The 17,334-nt window shown below is 39.9% G+C and overlaps 1 protein-coding gene across 5 annotated transcripts; it reads left to right on the top strand.

Annotated features, from left to right (window-relative positions):
- The first annotated feature begins 2,489 nt into the window (after positions 1-2,489).
- On the top strand, positions 2,490-15,792 carry LOC139580342 (uncharacterized). 5 transcript variants are annotated; one of them, XM_071408916.1, is made up of 8 exons: positions 2,490-2,785; positions 4,966-5,277; positions 5,437-5,742; positions 5,930-6,235; positions 12,194-12,517; positions 12,733-12,864; positions 13,137-13,293; positions 15,015-15,792. In XM_071408916.1, exons 2-8 carry the CDS (start codon positions 5,073-5,075, stop codon positions 15,187-15,189), a joined length of 1,605 nt encoding a protein of 534 aa, XP_071265017.1. In that variant the 5' UTR covers positions 2,490-2,785; positions 4,966-5,072; the 3' UTR covers positions 15,190-15,792. The 5 variants fall into 5 exon arrangements, with proteins under 5 accessions (XP_071265017.1, XP_071265026.1, XP_071265007.1 ...); XM_071408925.1 differs by having other exon boundaries at positions 2,492-2,785; positions 13,179-13,332; XM_071408906.1 differs by having other exon boundaries at positions 2,492-2,785; positions 13,137-13,332.
- The last annotated feature ends 1,542 nt before the right edge of the window (positions 15,793-17,334 follow it).

Raw genomic sequence — 17,334 nt, 5'->3', positions numbered from 1 at the left:
AAAACACATTTTATTACAGGTGCAGACCTTACAGTGAAATACTTACTTACAAGCCATTAACCAACAATGCAGTTTTAAGATAAATACCTAAAAAAAATAGAAATAAAGAGCAGCAGTAAAATAACAATAGCGAAGCTACATACAGGGGGTACCGGTACAGAGTCAATGTGCGGGGGCACCGGTTAGTCGAGGCAATTGAGGTAATATATACACATTTGGGTAGAGTTATTAAAGTGACTTATGCATATATAATTACAGAGAGTAGCAGCAGTGTAAAAGAGGGGGGATGGGGGCAATGCAAGTAGTCTGGGTAGCGTTTTCACCTGTGTGATGATCAAGGGTGGGTTTTGAATAATCATTCTGATTGGCTGGGCTTGGCTCCCCAGTTATGTGGAATCCATAGATTAGGGCCTAATGATTTTATTTAAATTGACTGATTTCCTTCTTTGAAGTGTAACTCAGTAAAATCTTTGAAATTGTTGCATGTTGTGTTTATATTTTTGTTCAGTTTAAATACCACATGAGTCCTCTTACTTTTGAAAACTTTACAGTCCTACTGATCAAACACTATGAACAGGTAGGCTCTCTCCCTCAGTTGCCTATGCACATCAACAACAACACGATCAACAACTAATGTTAGCTAGGCTAGGCTAGGGGTAGAGGTTAGGGTTAGGGTTAAGGTTAGGATTAAGTTTAGGAGTTAGGTTAAAGGGTTAAGGTTAGGGGAAGGGTTAGCTAACATGCTAAGTAGTTGCAAAGTAGCTAAAAAGTAGTAAGTGGTTGAAAAGTAAAAAATTAACTAAAATGCTAAAGTTGACTGTGATGAGATTCAAACTCGCAACCTTCGGATTTCTAGACGTTATACTGTCCTTGTCACGGATGGGCAGCAGATGACTATACCGGGTTCCAGTTCTATCAGCTAAAAACAAGAAGAAGCGGCTCCAGTGGGAGCCAACAATGGACAATTGAGGAGTGGAAATACATTGCCTGGTCTGACAAATCCCGTTTCCGTTGTATCATGCTGATGGCAGTCAGGATTTGGTGTAAGTACCATGAGTCCACGGCCCATCCTGCCTGGTGTCAACGGTATAGGCTGGTTGTGGTGGTGTAATGGTGTGGGGAATGTATTCCTGGCACGTTAGTTTGTTTTATGACAATTGAGCAACGTTTGAAGCCTAGCCTGGTCTGGGACACTCAAATTAGTATATTATGTTACATTTGGTATGGCTACATGAGACAGATGGTTACTTAAGGCAAAAACGAAAGTAGGGTGCTTGGTCGCGGTGGATGGGTAGGCATATAACGCAAACATCTAGTTTGAATCTTATCAGGGACAACTTTAGCATTTTAGCTAATTAGCAACTACCTACTACTTTTTTAGCTACTTTGCATCTACTTAGCATGTAAGCTAACCCTTCCCCTAACCTAAACCCTTTTAGCTAACCCTTCCCCCAACCTTTAACCTAACTCCTAAACGTAACCCTAACCTTAACCCTAATCCCTAGCCTAGCAAACGTTAGCCACCTAGCTAGAATTCATAAGATATCATATCATGTGTCATTTGGTTAGTTAGCAAGACATCACTTTGCTAGCTAGCTATGCTGAACTTGAAAGACTGTTATCCACAGCTAGCATAGCAGTTAGACAAGTTCCCATTCAGTTGTCAAAATGTGGGGTAGGATCAGCATACATTGGCAGGCAAGCTGCAGAAGGGCGAGCAGGCTACTTACTATTCCCCATCGTTTATCCGCGTATTGTTAACAGCCAACTCCAAATTTAAAACGTTTGAGAGTGTTTATCTACTGTTCCTTCATTAGATTTTATCTAATCTCGCTCTGGATAACATTAGCCACCTAGCTAGAATTCATAACATTTCATACGTCTTGCAAATTCGTAACATATTGTACGTTTTTCCAATTGGAAACATTGTACATTTTGCAAATTCGTATTATATAATACGAATTGTAATTCATAACATATCATACGAAATGGGTAATGGACATCCACAAATTACTACATACATATGAAACGTAACATATCATACTAAATGGAGTGTTTCGGATTTACGTAGAGAATAATACGAAATGGTCTGAGATCAGATTGGAATGCTGCACCTTGTATCATCCATTCCCCGAATAATTCAGGGTGGTCTGGAGGCAAAGGAGGGTCCTACCCGGTACTAGATGAATATACCTAATAAACTGGCCACTGAGTGTATATAAAACAACAGAAAATCCCGTTTTAGACTGCACTGGGCCTTTAAGTAGTTGTAGTGGACAGTTAGGAATACAGTAATAGTTTAAGGCAAACGAGAGAGAAAAAGTCCTCGATGCGGACAGATATTTGAGAATTTTTTAACTGCCGTAACTGCCATTTCCTGTAATCTAGAGCAAACAGTACCCTATTAGGGTGTGTTGCCTGGCCTTAAATGATAACAAATAGAGTAAAATAATGCCCACAATGCTTACCTTCTTTGGGCAGAACTCTGATTAGTACATCATTCATGTTTGATTGAATTTAGTTGATGCTAACTAAACATTCTCATTATCCTCACTAAAATAGACATTGCCTTTCACATACTGAACTGACCAATCACACAGCATGCTCCTTGTGACAGTTTGTGGTGAACCACAGAATATTGCATGCTGGCTCATCTTCAGTTTTGTCTAACTGAAAAGTTTTTGTCTCAGCTGTGTGGGTATTTTGAGACATTGACAACCACTAATTTCAAATTCAATTTGTTTTTCTTTATTAGTCTATCTATGGAATGGACCTCTACCTGCAGGTAAGTGAATCTCCTTTGGTTTTAGTCATGTCAATTCCTGAAAAAGCTGTGGCAACAATTGCATGAAACACAATATCTTTAGCATAGACATCTTTTCATCCAAACATTGATATTAAGATGTCTTAACATTAACATTAGAATCAGTAGTAGTTCATACTATACCGCATTCATAGTATGCTGCACACATCACAAAAGAAAATGCTGGGTTGTTTGGATGACCCAACTGCTGGGTTGCAGGCATTGGGTCACTTAGTTCGGTTGATTTCTTTAAAAACTGCCAGTTATTGATGCTGGGTTGTTCATGTTGGGTTATTGAGTATATCTCAATTACCCAGCATAAACAATCCAGCACCCAGTGGGTCAAGGAGGTGTGGCTTAGTAGGGGCGTGGCTTTCAGATAATAATTTTTGTCATTCCGGTTAATACGTTCTGTTGTATTTTTTACCACATATTAAGGTTGAACATTGATACTTTTGTAACTTTAATGAAGTTTACAAAAGTGTATGAGTTCGTTAAAAGCCTACGCACATCCCAATGTTGGGATATGTACATGTCAGTGGAGGTTCCTTAGAGTTGGAAGGGGAGCACCATCCTCCTCAGTGAAATTCATATATATTTTTTTTAATTTTAAACATTTAGATAGTTATCCTTTTTAGATAAAACTATACTAAATATAGTAACCAAATAATTGCTCAAAACACACTATTTTGCAAAGGCCTACAGTAGCCTCAACAGCACTCTGTAGGGTAGCACCATGGTGTAGCTTGAGGACAACTAGCTTCCGTCTTCCTCTTGGCACATTGACTTCAATACAAAACCTGGGACGCTCATGGTTCTCACCCCCTTCCATAGACTTACACAGTAATTATGACAAATTCTGGAGGACATCCTGCAGCCTATCAGAGCTTTTGCAGCATGAACTGACATGTTCTCCACCCAATCAAAGGATCAAATAATTAATCTAGTACTGAAAGCATACGCTACAGCCAGCTAGCACTGCAGTGTATAAAATGTGGTGAGTAATTGACTCAAACAGAGAGAGCGACAATAGTTGAGCAGTTTTGAACGAATTAATTCAGTCCCGAATGAAGGAGAAATAGAGAGAGAGATTTCGTAATTTTTTTGCACTTCAGTTTCACTTACTTAGCTAGCAAAATTTGCCTACTAAAACACCCTGCTCAAACAGAGGGATGCTATGTTAGCTAGCTGGCTATGACTTTCCAAAAGAACACCGGAACTCTTCCAAGTCAAAGTAAGCTTTTGGTATTACTAATTTATTGCCACTGGGGCCTTCTCGTATCTCTCCTCTTCCCTTCGCTTGTGGACTTCTATGCACAACACATCAGCTGTATGTGACCAGGCTAAAAAACCTGTCTGTCCACGTGTCACTGTCTGTCACCTCAAATTTGTCTCTCAACCTACGTTGTGAACTTTCATTCATAGGCTAGGTTGTAGCAACCCTCATGATGGGTATAAGGAAAATGTGAGTATCATGTAGTAGCCTAAACCTATCGCTGTTACATTGAATTGTGTGAATGAATGAGTCATCCAATATGCTGTATTAGAAAGAAGGCCATGCTCATGAAATTTAGTCTTCCTTCCTCATATTAAACAGCACTAACCGCCACTGGTACATTTCCTAATACATATCTCAACATTTTTTCTCAATGTTGGGATATGTAAATAATAATGTTCTGAATTTTATATTAGCATACGTCATGTGCAAAAATATAGAAAGTTAGCGGTGTAGAAACTTAAAATTATGAACAGGAATGACATTTACTCTCATGGGTGGCCAAAAATAACTATATGAATGCCACGCCCATAATAAGTCACAACTCCTGAAAATTAATAACCTATGGATTACATTAAAAAAGACCTAGCTGTTCGGTCAACCCAACTGATGGTTAAAAAAACAACAACTGATGGTTAAATCAACCCATGTTTGGTTTATCCCAACAACCCAACATGTTGGGTTATTCATGTAGCACAACTGTGTGGGTCCAAATAACCCATTGTGTGCTCTGTCCACTATTTAACCAGCTCTGGGTTATGACATTTTTTTGCCCATCATTTTATAGAGTGCAGATGAATTCTCTGAGTTATTATTTTTTTACAATTTGTTTTTACGTTTACCACAGCCATGAATTTTGATGTATAACTGTCTTTAAACCTCATAGACCTCATAGAGAGTGCCCAGATCAGACTGGTCAATGGTCTCTGCTCTGGGAGAGTGGAGATCTATCACAACAGTCAGTGGGGAACAGTGTGTGATGACGACTGGGATATGAATGATGCTAAGGTGGTCTGTAAACAGCTGGGCTGTGGGAGTGCTATGAGTTCCCCGGGGTCTGCCCACTTTGGTCAGGGCACTGAGCAGATCTGGATGGATAATATTAAATGCTCCGGTAATGAAAGCACACTCACACAGTGCTCACACACTACAACACATAACTGCCATCACAGTGAAGATGCTGGTGTTGTCTGTTCAGGTAAGGAATTGACCATGTCCTGCCATTCTCTCCTGCCTGACACATTTCCATTGCTTTAGTTGATATCACGAAATGGGTGATGAGATAAAAACTGTCCAGTTCCATGACTTGAATGACCATGGCCTTCATTTTTGTCCCCCTCTCCCCCAAACCTGCAAGGTGCCCAGGTCAGGCTGGTCAATGGTTATGGTCGCTGCTCTGGGAGAGTGGAGATCTATTACAGTGGCCAGTGGGGAACAGTGTGTGATGACGACTGGGATATGAATGATGCTAAGGTGGTCTGTAAACAGCTGGGCTGTGGGAGTGCTATGAGTTCCACGGGGTCTGCCCGCTTTGGTCAGGGCACTGAGCAGATCTGGATGGATAATATTAAATGCTCCGGTAATGAAAACACACTCACACAGTGCTCACACACTACAACACATGACTGCAAACACAGTGAAGATGCTGGTGTTGTCTGCTCAGGTAAGGAATTCCCAATGTCCTGCCATTCTCTCCTGCCTGACACATTTCCATTGCTTTAGTTGATATCACGAAATGGGTGATGAGATAAAAACTATCCAGTTCTATGACTTGAATGACCATGGCCTTCATTTTTGTGGAGCCCTACGTGTGTCTTTTCTTGTAACTAATACAGAATACTTTTGTACAGGTTTAACTCTAAGGATGCCTATCCTCTCTGCAACACCTTCCCACTCAGCTTTTTCACCTGGTGAAATGGTACAGTTCACCTGCACTGTCCCTCAACGAATTGCCATCACTGCAAACTTTGACTTACTTATGGGAGGATCTTCAATAATGACCCAAGCAGTTGGAACCACTCAGACCAGTAAGACTTTCACATTGTCCAGTCTGCAATCTGCACACCAGGGAAGGTACAGTTGTCTACAGCAGATAACCCAGAATGGTCAGAAAATGATCAGCTCTTCTTCCAGCAACTCCATGGACATCACTATTGGTGAGTAAGACTGCGAACACACTTACAGTTGAGGGCACAAACCTTTTCTAAAAACGTGTTTTGCAGAACAGGTTTTTGTAACAAACTATCACTAGTAGACGCTAGAGCAACTTGTTGCACACGCATTGCAGCAATGTTTCTGCCAAAAACTGTTCAATGACCGCTTCTGTAAGGTTACATAAGCAGTGCCTTCAGAAAGTATTCACACCCCTTGACTTTTTCCACATTTTGTTGTTACAAAGTGGGATTAAAATGTCAGCAATCTACACAAAATACTCTGTTAAAGTGGAAGAAAAAGTATAGTCAATATGCCAGTGACACAAAATCTCAATTGAATCAGTTATAAATTCAGGTCGTAACACAACAAAATGTGGAAAAAGTCAAGAGGTGTGAATACTTTCTGAAGGCTCTGTGGGTTAATATTTCACCACATACACAACTGCCATGTCTTGTTTAGCTTTAAGAAAACTTATTGACATGTTCCTGATAGCTGACAAGATTGTTTCCCAGTTCAGGCATCATTCCAGAGGCAAAAAGAGAAAGCCTGAAGCTAACAATAATAAAGCGCAAGTTTGTGCTTTAGACAACATGAAGACTGAGTTTTCAAGTTTTTACAGTCAATCTTTTTGCTGGAGCAGCTTAAAATATTACATTTAGTGGTTTTAAGTTTACCAAACCAACATAAAGATGCGGTCAAATATATGGAGCAACTTGTTGTCACGCCCTGGCCTTAGTATTCTTTGTTTTCTTTATTATTTTAGTTAGGTCAGGGTGTGACATGGGGAATGTTTGTGTTTTATCGGTTTTGGGTGGTTATATGGTAAAGGGGGTGTTGGGTGTAGTGTATGGGTTTGTGTTGAGTGTATGTGTCTAGCTGTGTCTATGTTGGTGTAGTTGTCTAGGAGAGTCTATGGTTGCCTGAATGGGTTCCCAATTAGAGACAGCTGATTTCTGTTGTCTCTGATTGGGAGCCATATTTAGGGTAGCCATAGGCTTTCGTTTGATGTGGGTAATTGTCTATGTCAGAACGTTTGTAGCCTGTGTATGTGCACGACGTTTATTAGCTTCACGTTTGTTTGTTTTGTTAGTTTTGTAATAGGTTTTTGTTTTTGGTTCTCCTTCTTCATAATAAAAAGGAAGATGGCTTATTTTCCTAATGCTGCGTTTTGGTCCGTCAATCCTCCACACGATCGTGACACTTGTTGAATTGCTATTTTTACCGATAGGCACCTGCAACTAACCACAGGTGAGATAAATGTCACATTAACGGGAATCATTGCCTCCAACCAAATTAATTTGAATTTGAAATAATTTAATCCAAACCATTTTATTATTTGTATTTTATTGAAACATGGCAAATTCAGTTTAGGTCGGTGCAGTTTTAAATCAAACATATACATTGGAAACACCAGCGTTCTTTCAATTTCAACGTATTTTTTAAGAAATAGTGAATCGTACAAGGGTGCCAATACATTTGACCGCGTCTGTACATTCATCGCAACCCGTGCTGCTGTTTTCGCCTACCTCCACCCCAGTCCCTAATTAATTGTTGTTCTGCTTTCTTTTTATAAGGGGGGGGGTGAGATATTCTGCTCTGATCCACAGCAAAACAATTATTTAACTGGCTTTATTATGACCATATTACACCTTGATTTCTGTGACCAATCAATCAATCAAATTGATTTATAAAGCCCTTTTTACATCAGCCGAAGTCACAAAGTGCTATACAGAAACCCAGCCTAAAACACCAAACAGCATGCAATGCAGATGTAGAAGCACGGTGGCTAGGAAAAACTCCCTGGAAAGGCAGGTGGCCAAGATGTTCAAACGTTCATAGATGACCAGCAGGGTCAAATAATAATAAAAATCACAGTGGTTGTAGAGGGTGCAACAGGTCAGCACCTCAGGAGTACATGTCAGTTGGCTTTTCATAGCCGATCATTCAGAATTAGAGACAGCAGGTGCGGTAGAGAGAGAGAGTCGAAAACAGCAGGTCCGGGACAAGGTAGCAAGTCCGCTGAACAGGTCAGGGTTCCATACCCGCAAGCAGAACAGTTGAAACTGAAGCAGCAGCATGACAAGGTGGACTGTGGACAGCAAGTGACCCTCCCAAAGCCACAAATAAATCTGAGATCTGCCACAGAGCTTGCCTGTGGTGACGGAGTTGACATCATCTGCTCCGTCACAACACAGCACTTGGGTGGAACATTCAAATTACAGAAGACTTTAGGCTCGTTCAGAATGGACAAAACCACAAGTAGCTACTCTGTCATCTTCAACATTCCTAAAGTGGACTTTAGCCATGAGGGGTCAAACCGATGTCAGTATGAGATTAGGGTATCCAGTTGAGACTTCAGCTCCCCTCAAAGGGACTCTGTTGAATTCTCTGTTATAGGTGAGCAACTAAACATTAATGCGTGAACACCATCAGCAAGAGGAACAATGGGTTTCGAGATTATACATTCTTTAATTGTTACAAGAATTTTGTTCTCAGTTGTTCATAATACCCAATTGAATTAATTACTCAGCCTGAAACCCAGAATTTGTAAGCAACTGGTTGAAATGAATCCGGCGGAGGCCCAGCTAAATCAAATCAAATCAAATTTTATTTGTCACATACACATGGTTAGCAGATGTTAATGCGAGTGTAGCGAAATGCTTGTGCTTCTAGTTCCGACAATGCAGTAATAACCAACAAGTAATCTAACCTAACAATTCCTCAACTACTACCTTATACACACAAGTGTAAAGGGATAAAAAATATGTACATAAAGATATATGAATGAGTGATGGTACAGAACGGCATAGGCAAGATGCAGTAGATGGTGTAGTGTACAGTCTATACATATGAGATGAGTAATGTAGGGTATGTAAACATAAAGTGGCATAGTTTAAAGTGGCTAGTGATACATGTATTACATAAAGATGGCAAGATGCAGTGGATGATATACAGTACAGTATATACATATACATATGAGATGAGTTGTCACAGTTGCGTGTATAAGTGGCAGGGAAGTCAGGCGCAGGAGAGTCAAATAGAGTGTAGAATGGAGTTTTTTAATTATAGTCCCAGTAATCTGCTCCATAACACTCATAGGAAAACATAAAACAAATATGGGTACGATATCCCGTCGCACACCTATACACATAAACACAACACTTGACAAAGAACAATCTCTGACAAAGACATGAGGGGAAACAGAGGGTTAAATACACAATAGGTAATGGATGGGATTGAAAACAGGTGTGTGGGAAGACAAGACAAAACCAATGGAAAATGAAAAATGGATCGATGATGGCTAGAAGACCGGTGACGTCGACCGCCGAACACCGCCCGAACAAGGAGAGGCAACGACTTCGGCAGAAGTCGTGACATGAGTAATGTAGGGTATGTAAACATTATATTAAGTGGCATTGTTTAAAGTGGCTAGTGATACATTTTTACATAATTTCCATCAATTCCCATTATTAAAGTGGCTGGAGTTGAGTCAGTATGTTGGCAGCGGCCACTAAATGTTAGTGGTGGCTGTTTAACAGTCTGATGGCCTTGAGATAGAAGCTGTTTTTCAGTCTCTCGGTCCCTGCTTTGATGCACCTGTACTGACCTCGCCTTCTGGATGATAGCGGGGTGAACAGGCAGTGGCTCAGGTGGTTGTTGTCCTTGATGATCTTTATGGCCTTCCTGTGACATCGGGTGGTGTAGGTGTCCTGGAGGGCAGGTAGTTTGCCCCCGGTGATGCGTTGTGCAGACCTCACTACCCTCTGGAGAGCCTTACGGTTGTGGGCAGAGCAGTTGCCGTACCAGGCGGTGATACAGCCCGACAGGATGCTCTCGATTGTGCATCTGTAGAAGTTTGTGAGTGCTTTTGGTGACAAGCCGAATTTCTTCAGCCTCCTGAGGTTGAAGAGGCGCTGCTGCGGCTTCTTCACAACACTGTCTGTGTGGGTTTTTACAATTGTCAGAAATGTTTATTTAGAGAGCTCTGCTGTGTGTATACAAAAACGTTCCTTTAATACCTTCTCTTAACCTACGCACATACATACACACTAAACTTTGGATTCTCCCTTCTTCTCCTGGAGTCTCACCAAAGTTTATTACCACACAGCTGACAGTTCCAGTCCCCTCAAGATATGGGAAATCTGAAGGGGCCCTCCATGTTTTATCTTATCTCCCCAGAGTTATAGCCGGGTCGGTTCAAACATAGTTTAACTTCTCACGAGTCACCAACCCTGATCCGGTAGCACCCCCCCCCCCCCCCCCCCCACTGAGTAGCATAGCTAGCATAGCGTCACAAGTAACTTGTAGCATCTAAATATCATTAAATCACAAGTCCAAGACACCAGATGAAAGATACAGGTCTTGTGAATAAAGCCACCATTTCAGATTTTTTAAATGTTTTACAGGGAAGACACAATATGTAAATCTATTAGCTAACCACGTTAGCAAAGGACACGATTTTTTTACTCCCAATAGTTTTTTCCTGCGTCAGTAGCTATCACTAATTCGACTAAATAAAAATATATATAGCCACTAACCAAGAAACAACTTCATAAGATGACAGTCTGATAACATATTTATGGTATAGCATAGTTTTTTTTTGAAAAATGTGCATTTTTCAGGTATAAATCACAGTTCTACATTGCAGCTGCAATCTGAAATAGTGCTGACCCAGCCAGAACAATTACAGAGACCAACGTCATATAACGAATTACTCATCTTAAAACATTTCAGAAAAATACACAGCGTACAGATATTGAAAGCCCAACATCTGGTGAATCCAAACAATATTTCAGATTTATTAAATGTTTTATAACGAAAACAAAATGTAGCGCTAAATTAGCATAGCTATACCAGGCAGATTCGGCTAGGCGCCCACGGCCAGTTCACATGCACAACAGATATGATATAACATCGTAAATTGGGTCTTACTATGGCTGATCTTTCATCAGAATGTTGATCAAAGTGTCCTTTGTCAAGATGAGTCGTTGGTTCCGTTCAGAATTGTTCCTTTCCCACTCCATTTAGCACAGGTACTGGTCGAGTGGCACGGATCTCTCAAACGTAAATAAAATCAGACAACGGAACACCACAAAACTCCCGAAAAAATTCAAATAATCTGATTAAACTATATTGAAAAAACATACATTACGATGATCTGGTCACATGTATCAAACAAACTTCGAGACGGAGATAGTTTTCATCCATAATGGCCGCACAACAGAAGACAATCGCAGCTACAAGTCGCACGATTTAGAGAACCGGAAGTTGTCGGTCACGCCAAAGAATTAGCTCTCATTTCACGTCAGTCCCAGATAAACAAGATATTTTTCCTCTGACGTCCTCTTGACACCCAGAGGAAGGCCAATGAGGTGTGTTTCGGGTCATAGGGGGCACGACCATATATAGGCAGAGCGTTGAAGCTGGCATACACATCTTGCTTTTTTCTTCTTGGTCATGGAAAGTGCTGTCAAATGACTTCTGTATCACTCAGAGACAAAATTGAAACGGTTTTAGAAACTAGAGATTGTTTTCTTTCCAATGGTATTATTTATATGCATATAGTAAGAGCAATAATTGAATAAGAGGCAGTTTAATCTGTAGAGCAAATTATGCTAATGGAAAAATAGCACCCCCTGTATTCTCAAGAAGTTAATGATCCACTTTGTTTTCTTTAGGCACACACATACCTTCCTGTCTTCCCATGTACATGCTACATAACCTCTTTATTATGAACTAACATTATTGATCAATACAGAAAAACAGGGTAGAATTCAATTAGTTATAGTTCTAGTTAAATGTATACATCATTTAGTCATTATTCATAAAATTCATAACAATGCACGAGTCTGGAAATCTCTTCATAATGTAATCTAACATAGTGTTCTCTTATCGAGAAAGATTACTGTTATGCTGCAGTTAAGTGCACACGTTAACAACCTGCTCTTGTCTTTTGCTAGTCGTCTTGTTACAGCCCAACATCTCTCTCAGTGCTCCAAATGGAGGGATGTTCTGGGGACTTCAGGGGCCAGAGGTGACCAGGGGCCACAGCTTCTCCATCACCTGCTCCATTCAGCCACAGTATCCTGGAGGCCTCTTCTATCTGGACTTCTCTGGGTCCAACAGGACTGAAACTAAGCCAGCAGTCAACCACTCTGCCTCCTTTCACTTTCCTGTTGCAGAGTATACAGACCAGGGGAACTACAGTTGTGTTTATGAAGTTAATGTCTCCACCCAGTCATTCCATTCTATCAAGACAGAGTTGCTGACAGTCAGCATTCGAGGTAAAATATATTTTAGTTTCATGTTTTCAAGTGAGTTACCATGAAGGCCATATTTAAGGATTGTGAGTAGAAAAATACATAGATATTATCAGTTCTATCATTCATGCAATATTTTTTTAAGAGCAATGTTTTACATTGCAGAAGAATTTGATAGCTATACGAATTCTGAAATGTAGTCTTCTGAAGGATGTTGATTGTGGTGTTTCTCTCCATAGCATCCATAGTCCCCATTATTGCCTCTGGTGTAATAGTTGGGCTACTGCTCCTCCTGCTGCTGCTCATTCCTTGTCTAGTCTGGAGGAAGATACGCAGCAGAGAGCAGTCTATTATGATAAACCCGAGAGAAAGTAAGATCTAGCTCCTCTAATCAGGATTCAGGTTAGGGTTGCAAAATACCCAGGTTTTCAAGAACACCCAGTTGGAAGATTCCTGAAAATCAGGAAGGATTCATCAGGAAATGTGGAATCCTCCAACCAGGATATCTTGAAAACCTGGACATTTAGATTACTGGAATTTTTCAACCCTAATTTTATTATGGTTTTGTACTGTTTATGATATATATATTCCTGCTTATATTCACTGACATTATTTATTTGAATTAAACTGATCAATCCCTCAGCTGCCAATAACATTAGCACATATGGAAACACTGTGGTTGCAGCGAGTGAGGAAAATGATGAAGAGGACTATGTCAACGTAGAAACCTTTGTCAACGTAGAACCCTTTGTCAACAAGAGCAAAGATGAAGACTTGAAAAAAGGATGCCATGCTGAAATGTATGTGAAAAAGGAGTTGCTTACCACTAAAAATAATGAGTAAGTTACAGTATGTGTTGTCTCTACCTTCTTGCCCTTTGTGCTGTTGTCTGTGCCCGATCATGTTTGTAACCTATTTTGTGCTGCAACCATGTTGTTCTGCTGCCATGTTGTGTTGCTACCATGTTGTTGTCATGTTGTGTTGCTACCATGCTGTGTTGTCATGTGTTGCTGCCATGCTATGTTGTTGTCTTAGGTCTCTCTTAATGTAGTGATGTGGTGTCTCTCTTGTCGTGATGTGTGTCAGCGAGTGAGGAAAATGATGAAGAGGACTATGTCAACGTAGAAACCTTTGTCAATGTAGAAACCTTTGTCAACAAGAGCAAATATGAAGACTTGAAAAAAGGATGCCATGCGGGAATGTATATGAAAAGGGAGTTGCTTACCACCAAAAATAATGATAAAAAAATGTCTGCAGTTATGAAAGGGTAATGTGTGCCAAAATCCTGACTTGAAGTCCAGGGGCCGGATTCACAAAACCTTCTTAAGAAGAAATTTCTTCTTAACTGGCATTTTTTCCTTAACTATAGACTTAAGAAGAAAGTTAAGCAAAGTTGCTATTTCTCAGTAAAGTTATTGGATATGTTCTTAATGTTTTTCCTAAGTTTCTTCCGAAGAAAAAAGTTAAGAAGAAACGGGATTCTTGAAAATAATGCTTTAGGATTTCTTCTTGGAAATGTACTTATCATTAAAATTATGGATATTAAACATCTAGGTACATACAAGTGTCCTATATCGGTTAAAAGCTTAAATTCGTGTTAATCTAACTGCATTGTCCGATTTACAATAGGCTAAACAACGAAAGCATGTCATGCGATTGTTTGAGGACGGCGCCCCACATCAAAATATTTTTCAAACCAGCACAGGCTTCGTTAAATCACAAATAGCGATTAAATATTCACTTACTTTTGAAAATATTCCTCTGATTTGCAATCCAAAGGGTGCCAGCTATAACATGTAGTGTCGTTTTGTTAGATAAAATCCTTTTTTATATCCCAAAAAGTCCGTTTAGTTGGCGCCATCGATTTGAATAATCCACTCGTTCAACTTGCAGAGAAAGGAATCCAAAAAGCTACCGCTAAACGTTGTTAAAACAAGTCAAAATACATTCCTATTCAACCCTCAGGTACCCTAAAATGTAATTAAACTATAATATTTCATACGGAAAGAAGTATGCTCAATAGGAAAGTAAAATTACCAGGTGCGTGTCCTCTTCGTTGCGCGCGCACAGACTGATTTCCAACTCTGACTCCCAGTACCAAAACTCAAAATTCTTCCTTGTTTGGGAAGAAACAAGCCTGAAACTTTGAACAAACACTGTTGACATCTAGTGTAAGCCATAGGAATTGCAATCTGGGAGTTGGAATTACATAAAACCCATAGCTTTCCATTGTATATTATGTATTTTTGTTTTTTCTTAGAATTTTCTCCTACCATATCAATTGTGTTATAGTCTCAGACATTATTTTAACATTTCTACAAACTCCAAAGTGGTTTCTATCCAATGGAACCAATTATATGCATATCATGGCTTCTGGGCCTGAGTGACAGGCAGTTTACTTTGGGCATGTCAGTCAGACAGGAAGTGGAGAAAAATAGATCCTAGCCTGAGTTTTTTCATAAGTAATGTTTCGTGAATCTGGCCCCAGGCATGTAATTCAAATGTTTGTATTCATCCTCAGGAATGCCCCAGGAGCCATGAACAAGTTTGGAAACAACCAAGGTGAAGGGCCAGACGCAAGTGAGGAAGATGAGGCCGACTATGAAAATCTGGACCTGGAGCAGCTCACTTCATGTAAAGCTGGAAGGGAAAATGACTTTGAAGAAGATGACAACATATACGCAAACTATGAGTGAAGGCCTTGTAATACGAATGTTGATGCAGAGATATTGATGCCAGGAGAGGCATGAAAGGTTAGCTTTGTGAGTTGAATTATAAGGGCTTAAAAAAAAAACGTTTTCATCAAAATGTTCACTTAGTAGAGACGAGTAAAGGCTTTGTTTGAATATGAGTTAGAATTTCAATGTAAATAGTTTGGGTGTTTGATTTCTTTTGTTGCCAGGTAATTGTATGAGTTTTCAGACTTGACTTTGTTATACTTTTTAATAATTAAATTATGACATTATTTACTTCAGTTTAAAAACAGTGATTGTCTTGATGAATTGGCTGAACGCTTTGAACATAATCCATTATTACATTTTTTAAAGTAAATATATTAATACTTTAGACTATTTCTCTTCTATAACATTCAGTGTGCTGTCAAGAAGTTGTGCTGTCAAAGAATAGTCCGTAGCAATGACTGGTTGTGATGTGCTAAACTTGAGATCTACAGTATGACCAACTGTAAAAAAAACAACATTTGTACTGTATGTGTCAAATCTAACAATAATTTGATTTCAGTGTACATTTTCGATTATTGTGTGTATGGCTTTAAATAACATAAAATCCATGAACCCTGAGTCCATTTTCATTGTTAAATTATTGTTGTTGATGTGAGACTTCACAAGATACAGCTATGGTCTTGAAAATATGTGGAGATTGAAATATTGTACAACTATATGGTCAACATTTAGAAATAGATCTCTGGACGCAGGAGGCCAAAATCGACCCCGACCAACAACTTTCATTTAGAAAAAACCTATTAAGTAAAGGACTTGATGATGCAGATATTATTATCACCACAAGGAGGAACTTGTGTCACATCATTCATTATGTCCAACACATTATGTGTGTGTGTGTGTGTGTGTGTGTGTGTGTGTGTGTGTGTGTGTGTGTGTGTGTGTGTGTGTGTGTGTGTGTGTGTGTGTGTGTGTGTGTGTGTGTGTGTGTGTGTGTGTGTGTGGTTTTGGGACCGCACAACGATATTAAAACAAGGAAAATTGGGGACATTTGTGGGAACCCCACAAGGAAAAAGGCCATTTTAGGCTTAGGGGTTAGGTTTAGGGTTACTATTAGGGTTAGGTGTTAAGTGTAGGGTTAAGGTTAGGTTTAGGGGTTAGGAAACATAGGATTTTTAATCGGAATCAATTGTTTGGTCCCCCACAAGGATAGTTAAACAAACGTCTGTCTGTGTGTGTGTATCTGCTTTCTCCTGAGTGTCATTGATTATACCCGAGTGTGTGTATGTGTGCCTGGCTAGAGGTGTGTGGGACCTTAATGTGTGAGGGCACCTGTCACCCAGAAGCACCCAGTAAAACTAACTGGCCTCGCTCAGAGGCTAACCAGGGCTGACGGGACAGGGGGTAGGGCTGTGGTGGTCATGACATTTTGTCCGCCGGTGATTGTCAAGCAAATAACTGCCATTCTCACAGTAATTGACTGTTAATTAACACAAACACATGTAGGATCTCCTGGATTCCACGTATAGCCTACAGGCCAACGATGCAGATCTTTGCAACATCTACATTTGAAAAAGTCAAATAAATCCAAGTTATATAGCCTACACCATCACAATAAATCCATGTATTATAGCCTACGCCATCACAATAAATCCATGTAATATAGCCTACGCCATCACAATAAATCCATGTAATATAGCCTACGCCATCGCAATAAATCCATGTAATATAGCCTACGCCATCACAATAAATCCTGGTAATATAGCCTACGCCATCACAATAAATCCATGTGATATAGCCTACGCCATCGCAATAAATCCATGTAATATAGCCTACGCCATCGCAATAAATCCATGTAATATAGCCTACGCCATCGCAATAAATCCATGTAATATAGCCTACGCCATCGCAATAAATCCATGTAATATAGCCTACGCCATCACAATTAATCCATGTAATATAGCCTACGCCATCATAATAAATCCATGTAATATAGCCTACGCCATCACAATAACTCCATGTAATGTAGCCTACACCATCGCAATAAATCCATGTAATATAGCCTACGCCATCACAATAAATCAGGTAAGGTGGAGGTGATATGATCCTTGACTAGTCTGTCAAAGCACTTCATGATGACAGAAGTGAGTGCTACGGGGCAAT

This window comes from Salvelinus alpinus, chromosome 1 (assembly GCF_045679555.1).
Source record: "Salvelinus alpinus chromosome 1, SLU_Salpinus.1, whole genome shotgun sequence".
Classification (NCBI taxonomy): Eukaryota; Metazoa; Chordata; class Actinopteri; order Salmoniformes; family Salmonidae; genus Salvelinus; species Salvelinus alpinus.
The sequence above is the reverse complement of the archived record's forward strand: the minus strand, read 5'-3'. Positions and strand labels throughout refer to the sequence as shown.

Excerpts from the sequence above, each read along its gene's own strand:
- LOC139580342 (XM_071408906.1), top strand. The coding sequence starts at position 5,073 with ATGAATGATGCTAAGGTGGTCTGTAAACAGCTGGGCTGTGGGAGTGCT. Across the intron at positions 6,236-12,193 it reads CTCCATGGACATCACTATTG|TCGTCTTGTTACAGCCCAAC; the intron begins GTGAGTAAGACT and ends GTCTTTTGCTAG. Across the intron at positions 12,865-13,136 it reads TATGATAAACCCGAGAGAAA|CTGCCAATAACATTAGCACA; the intron begins GTAAGATCTAGC and ends TCAATCCCTCAG.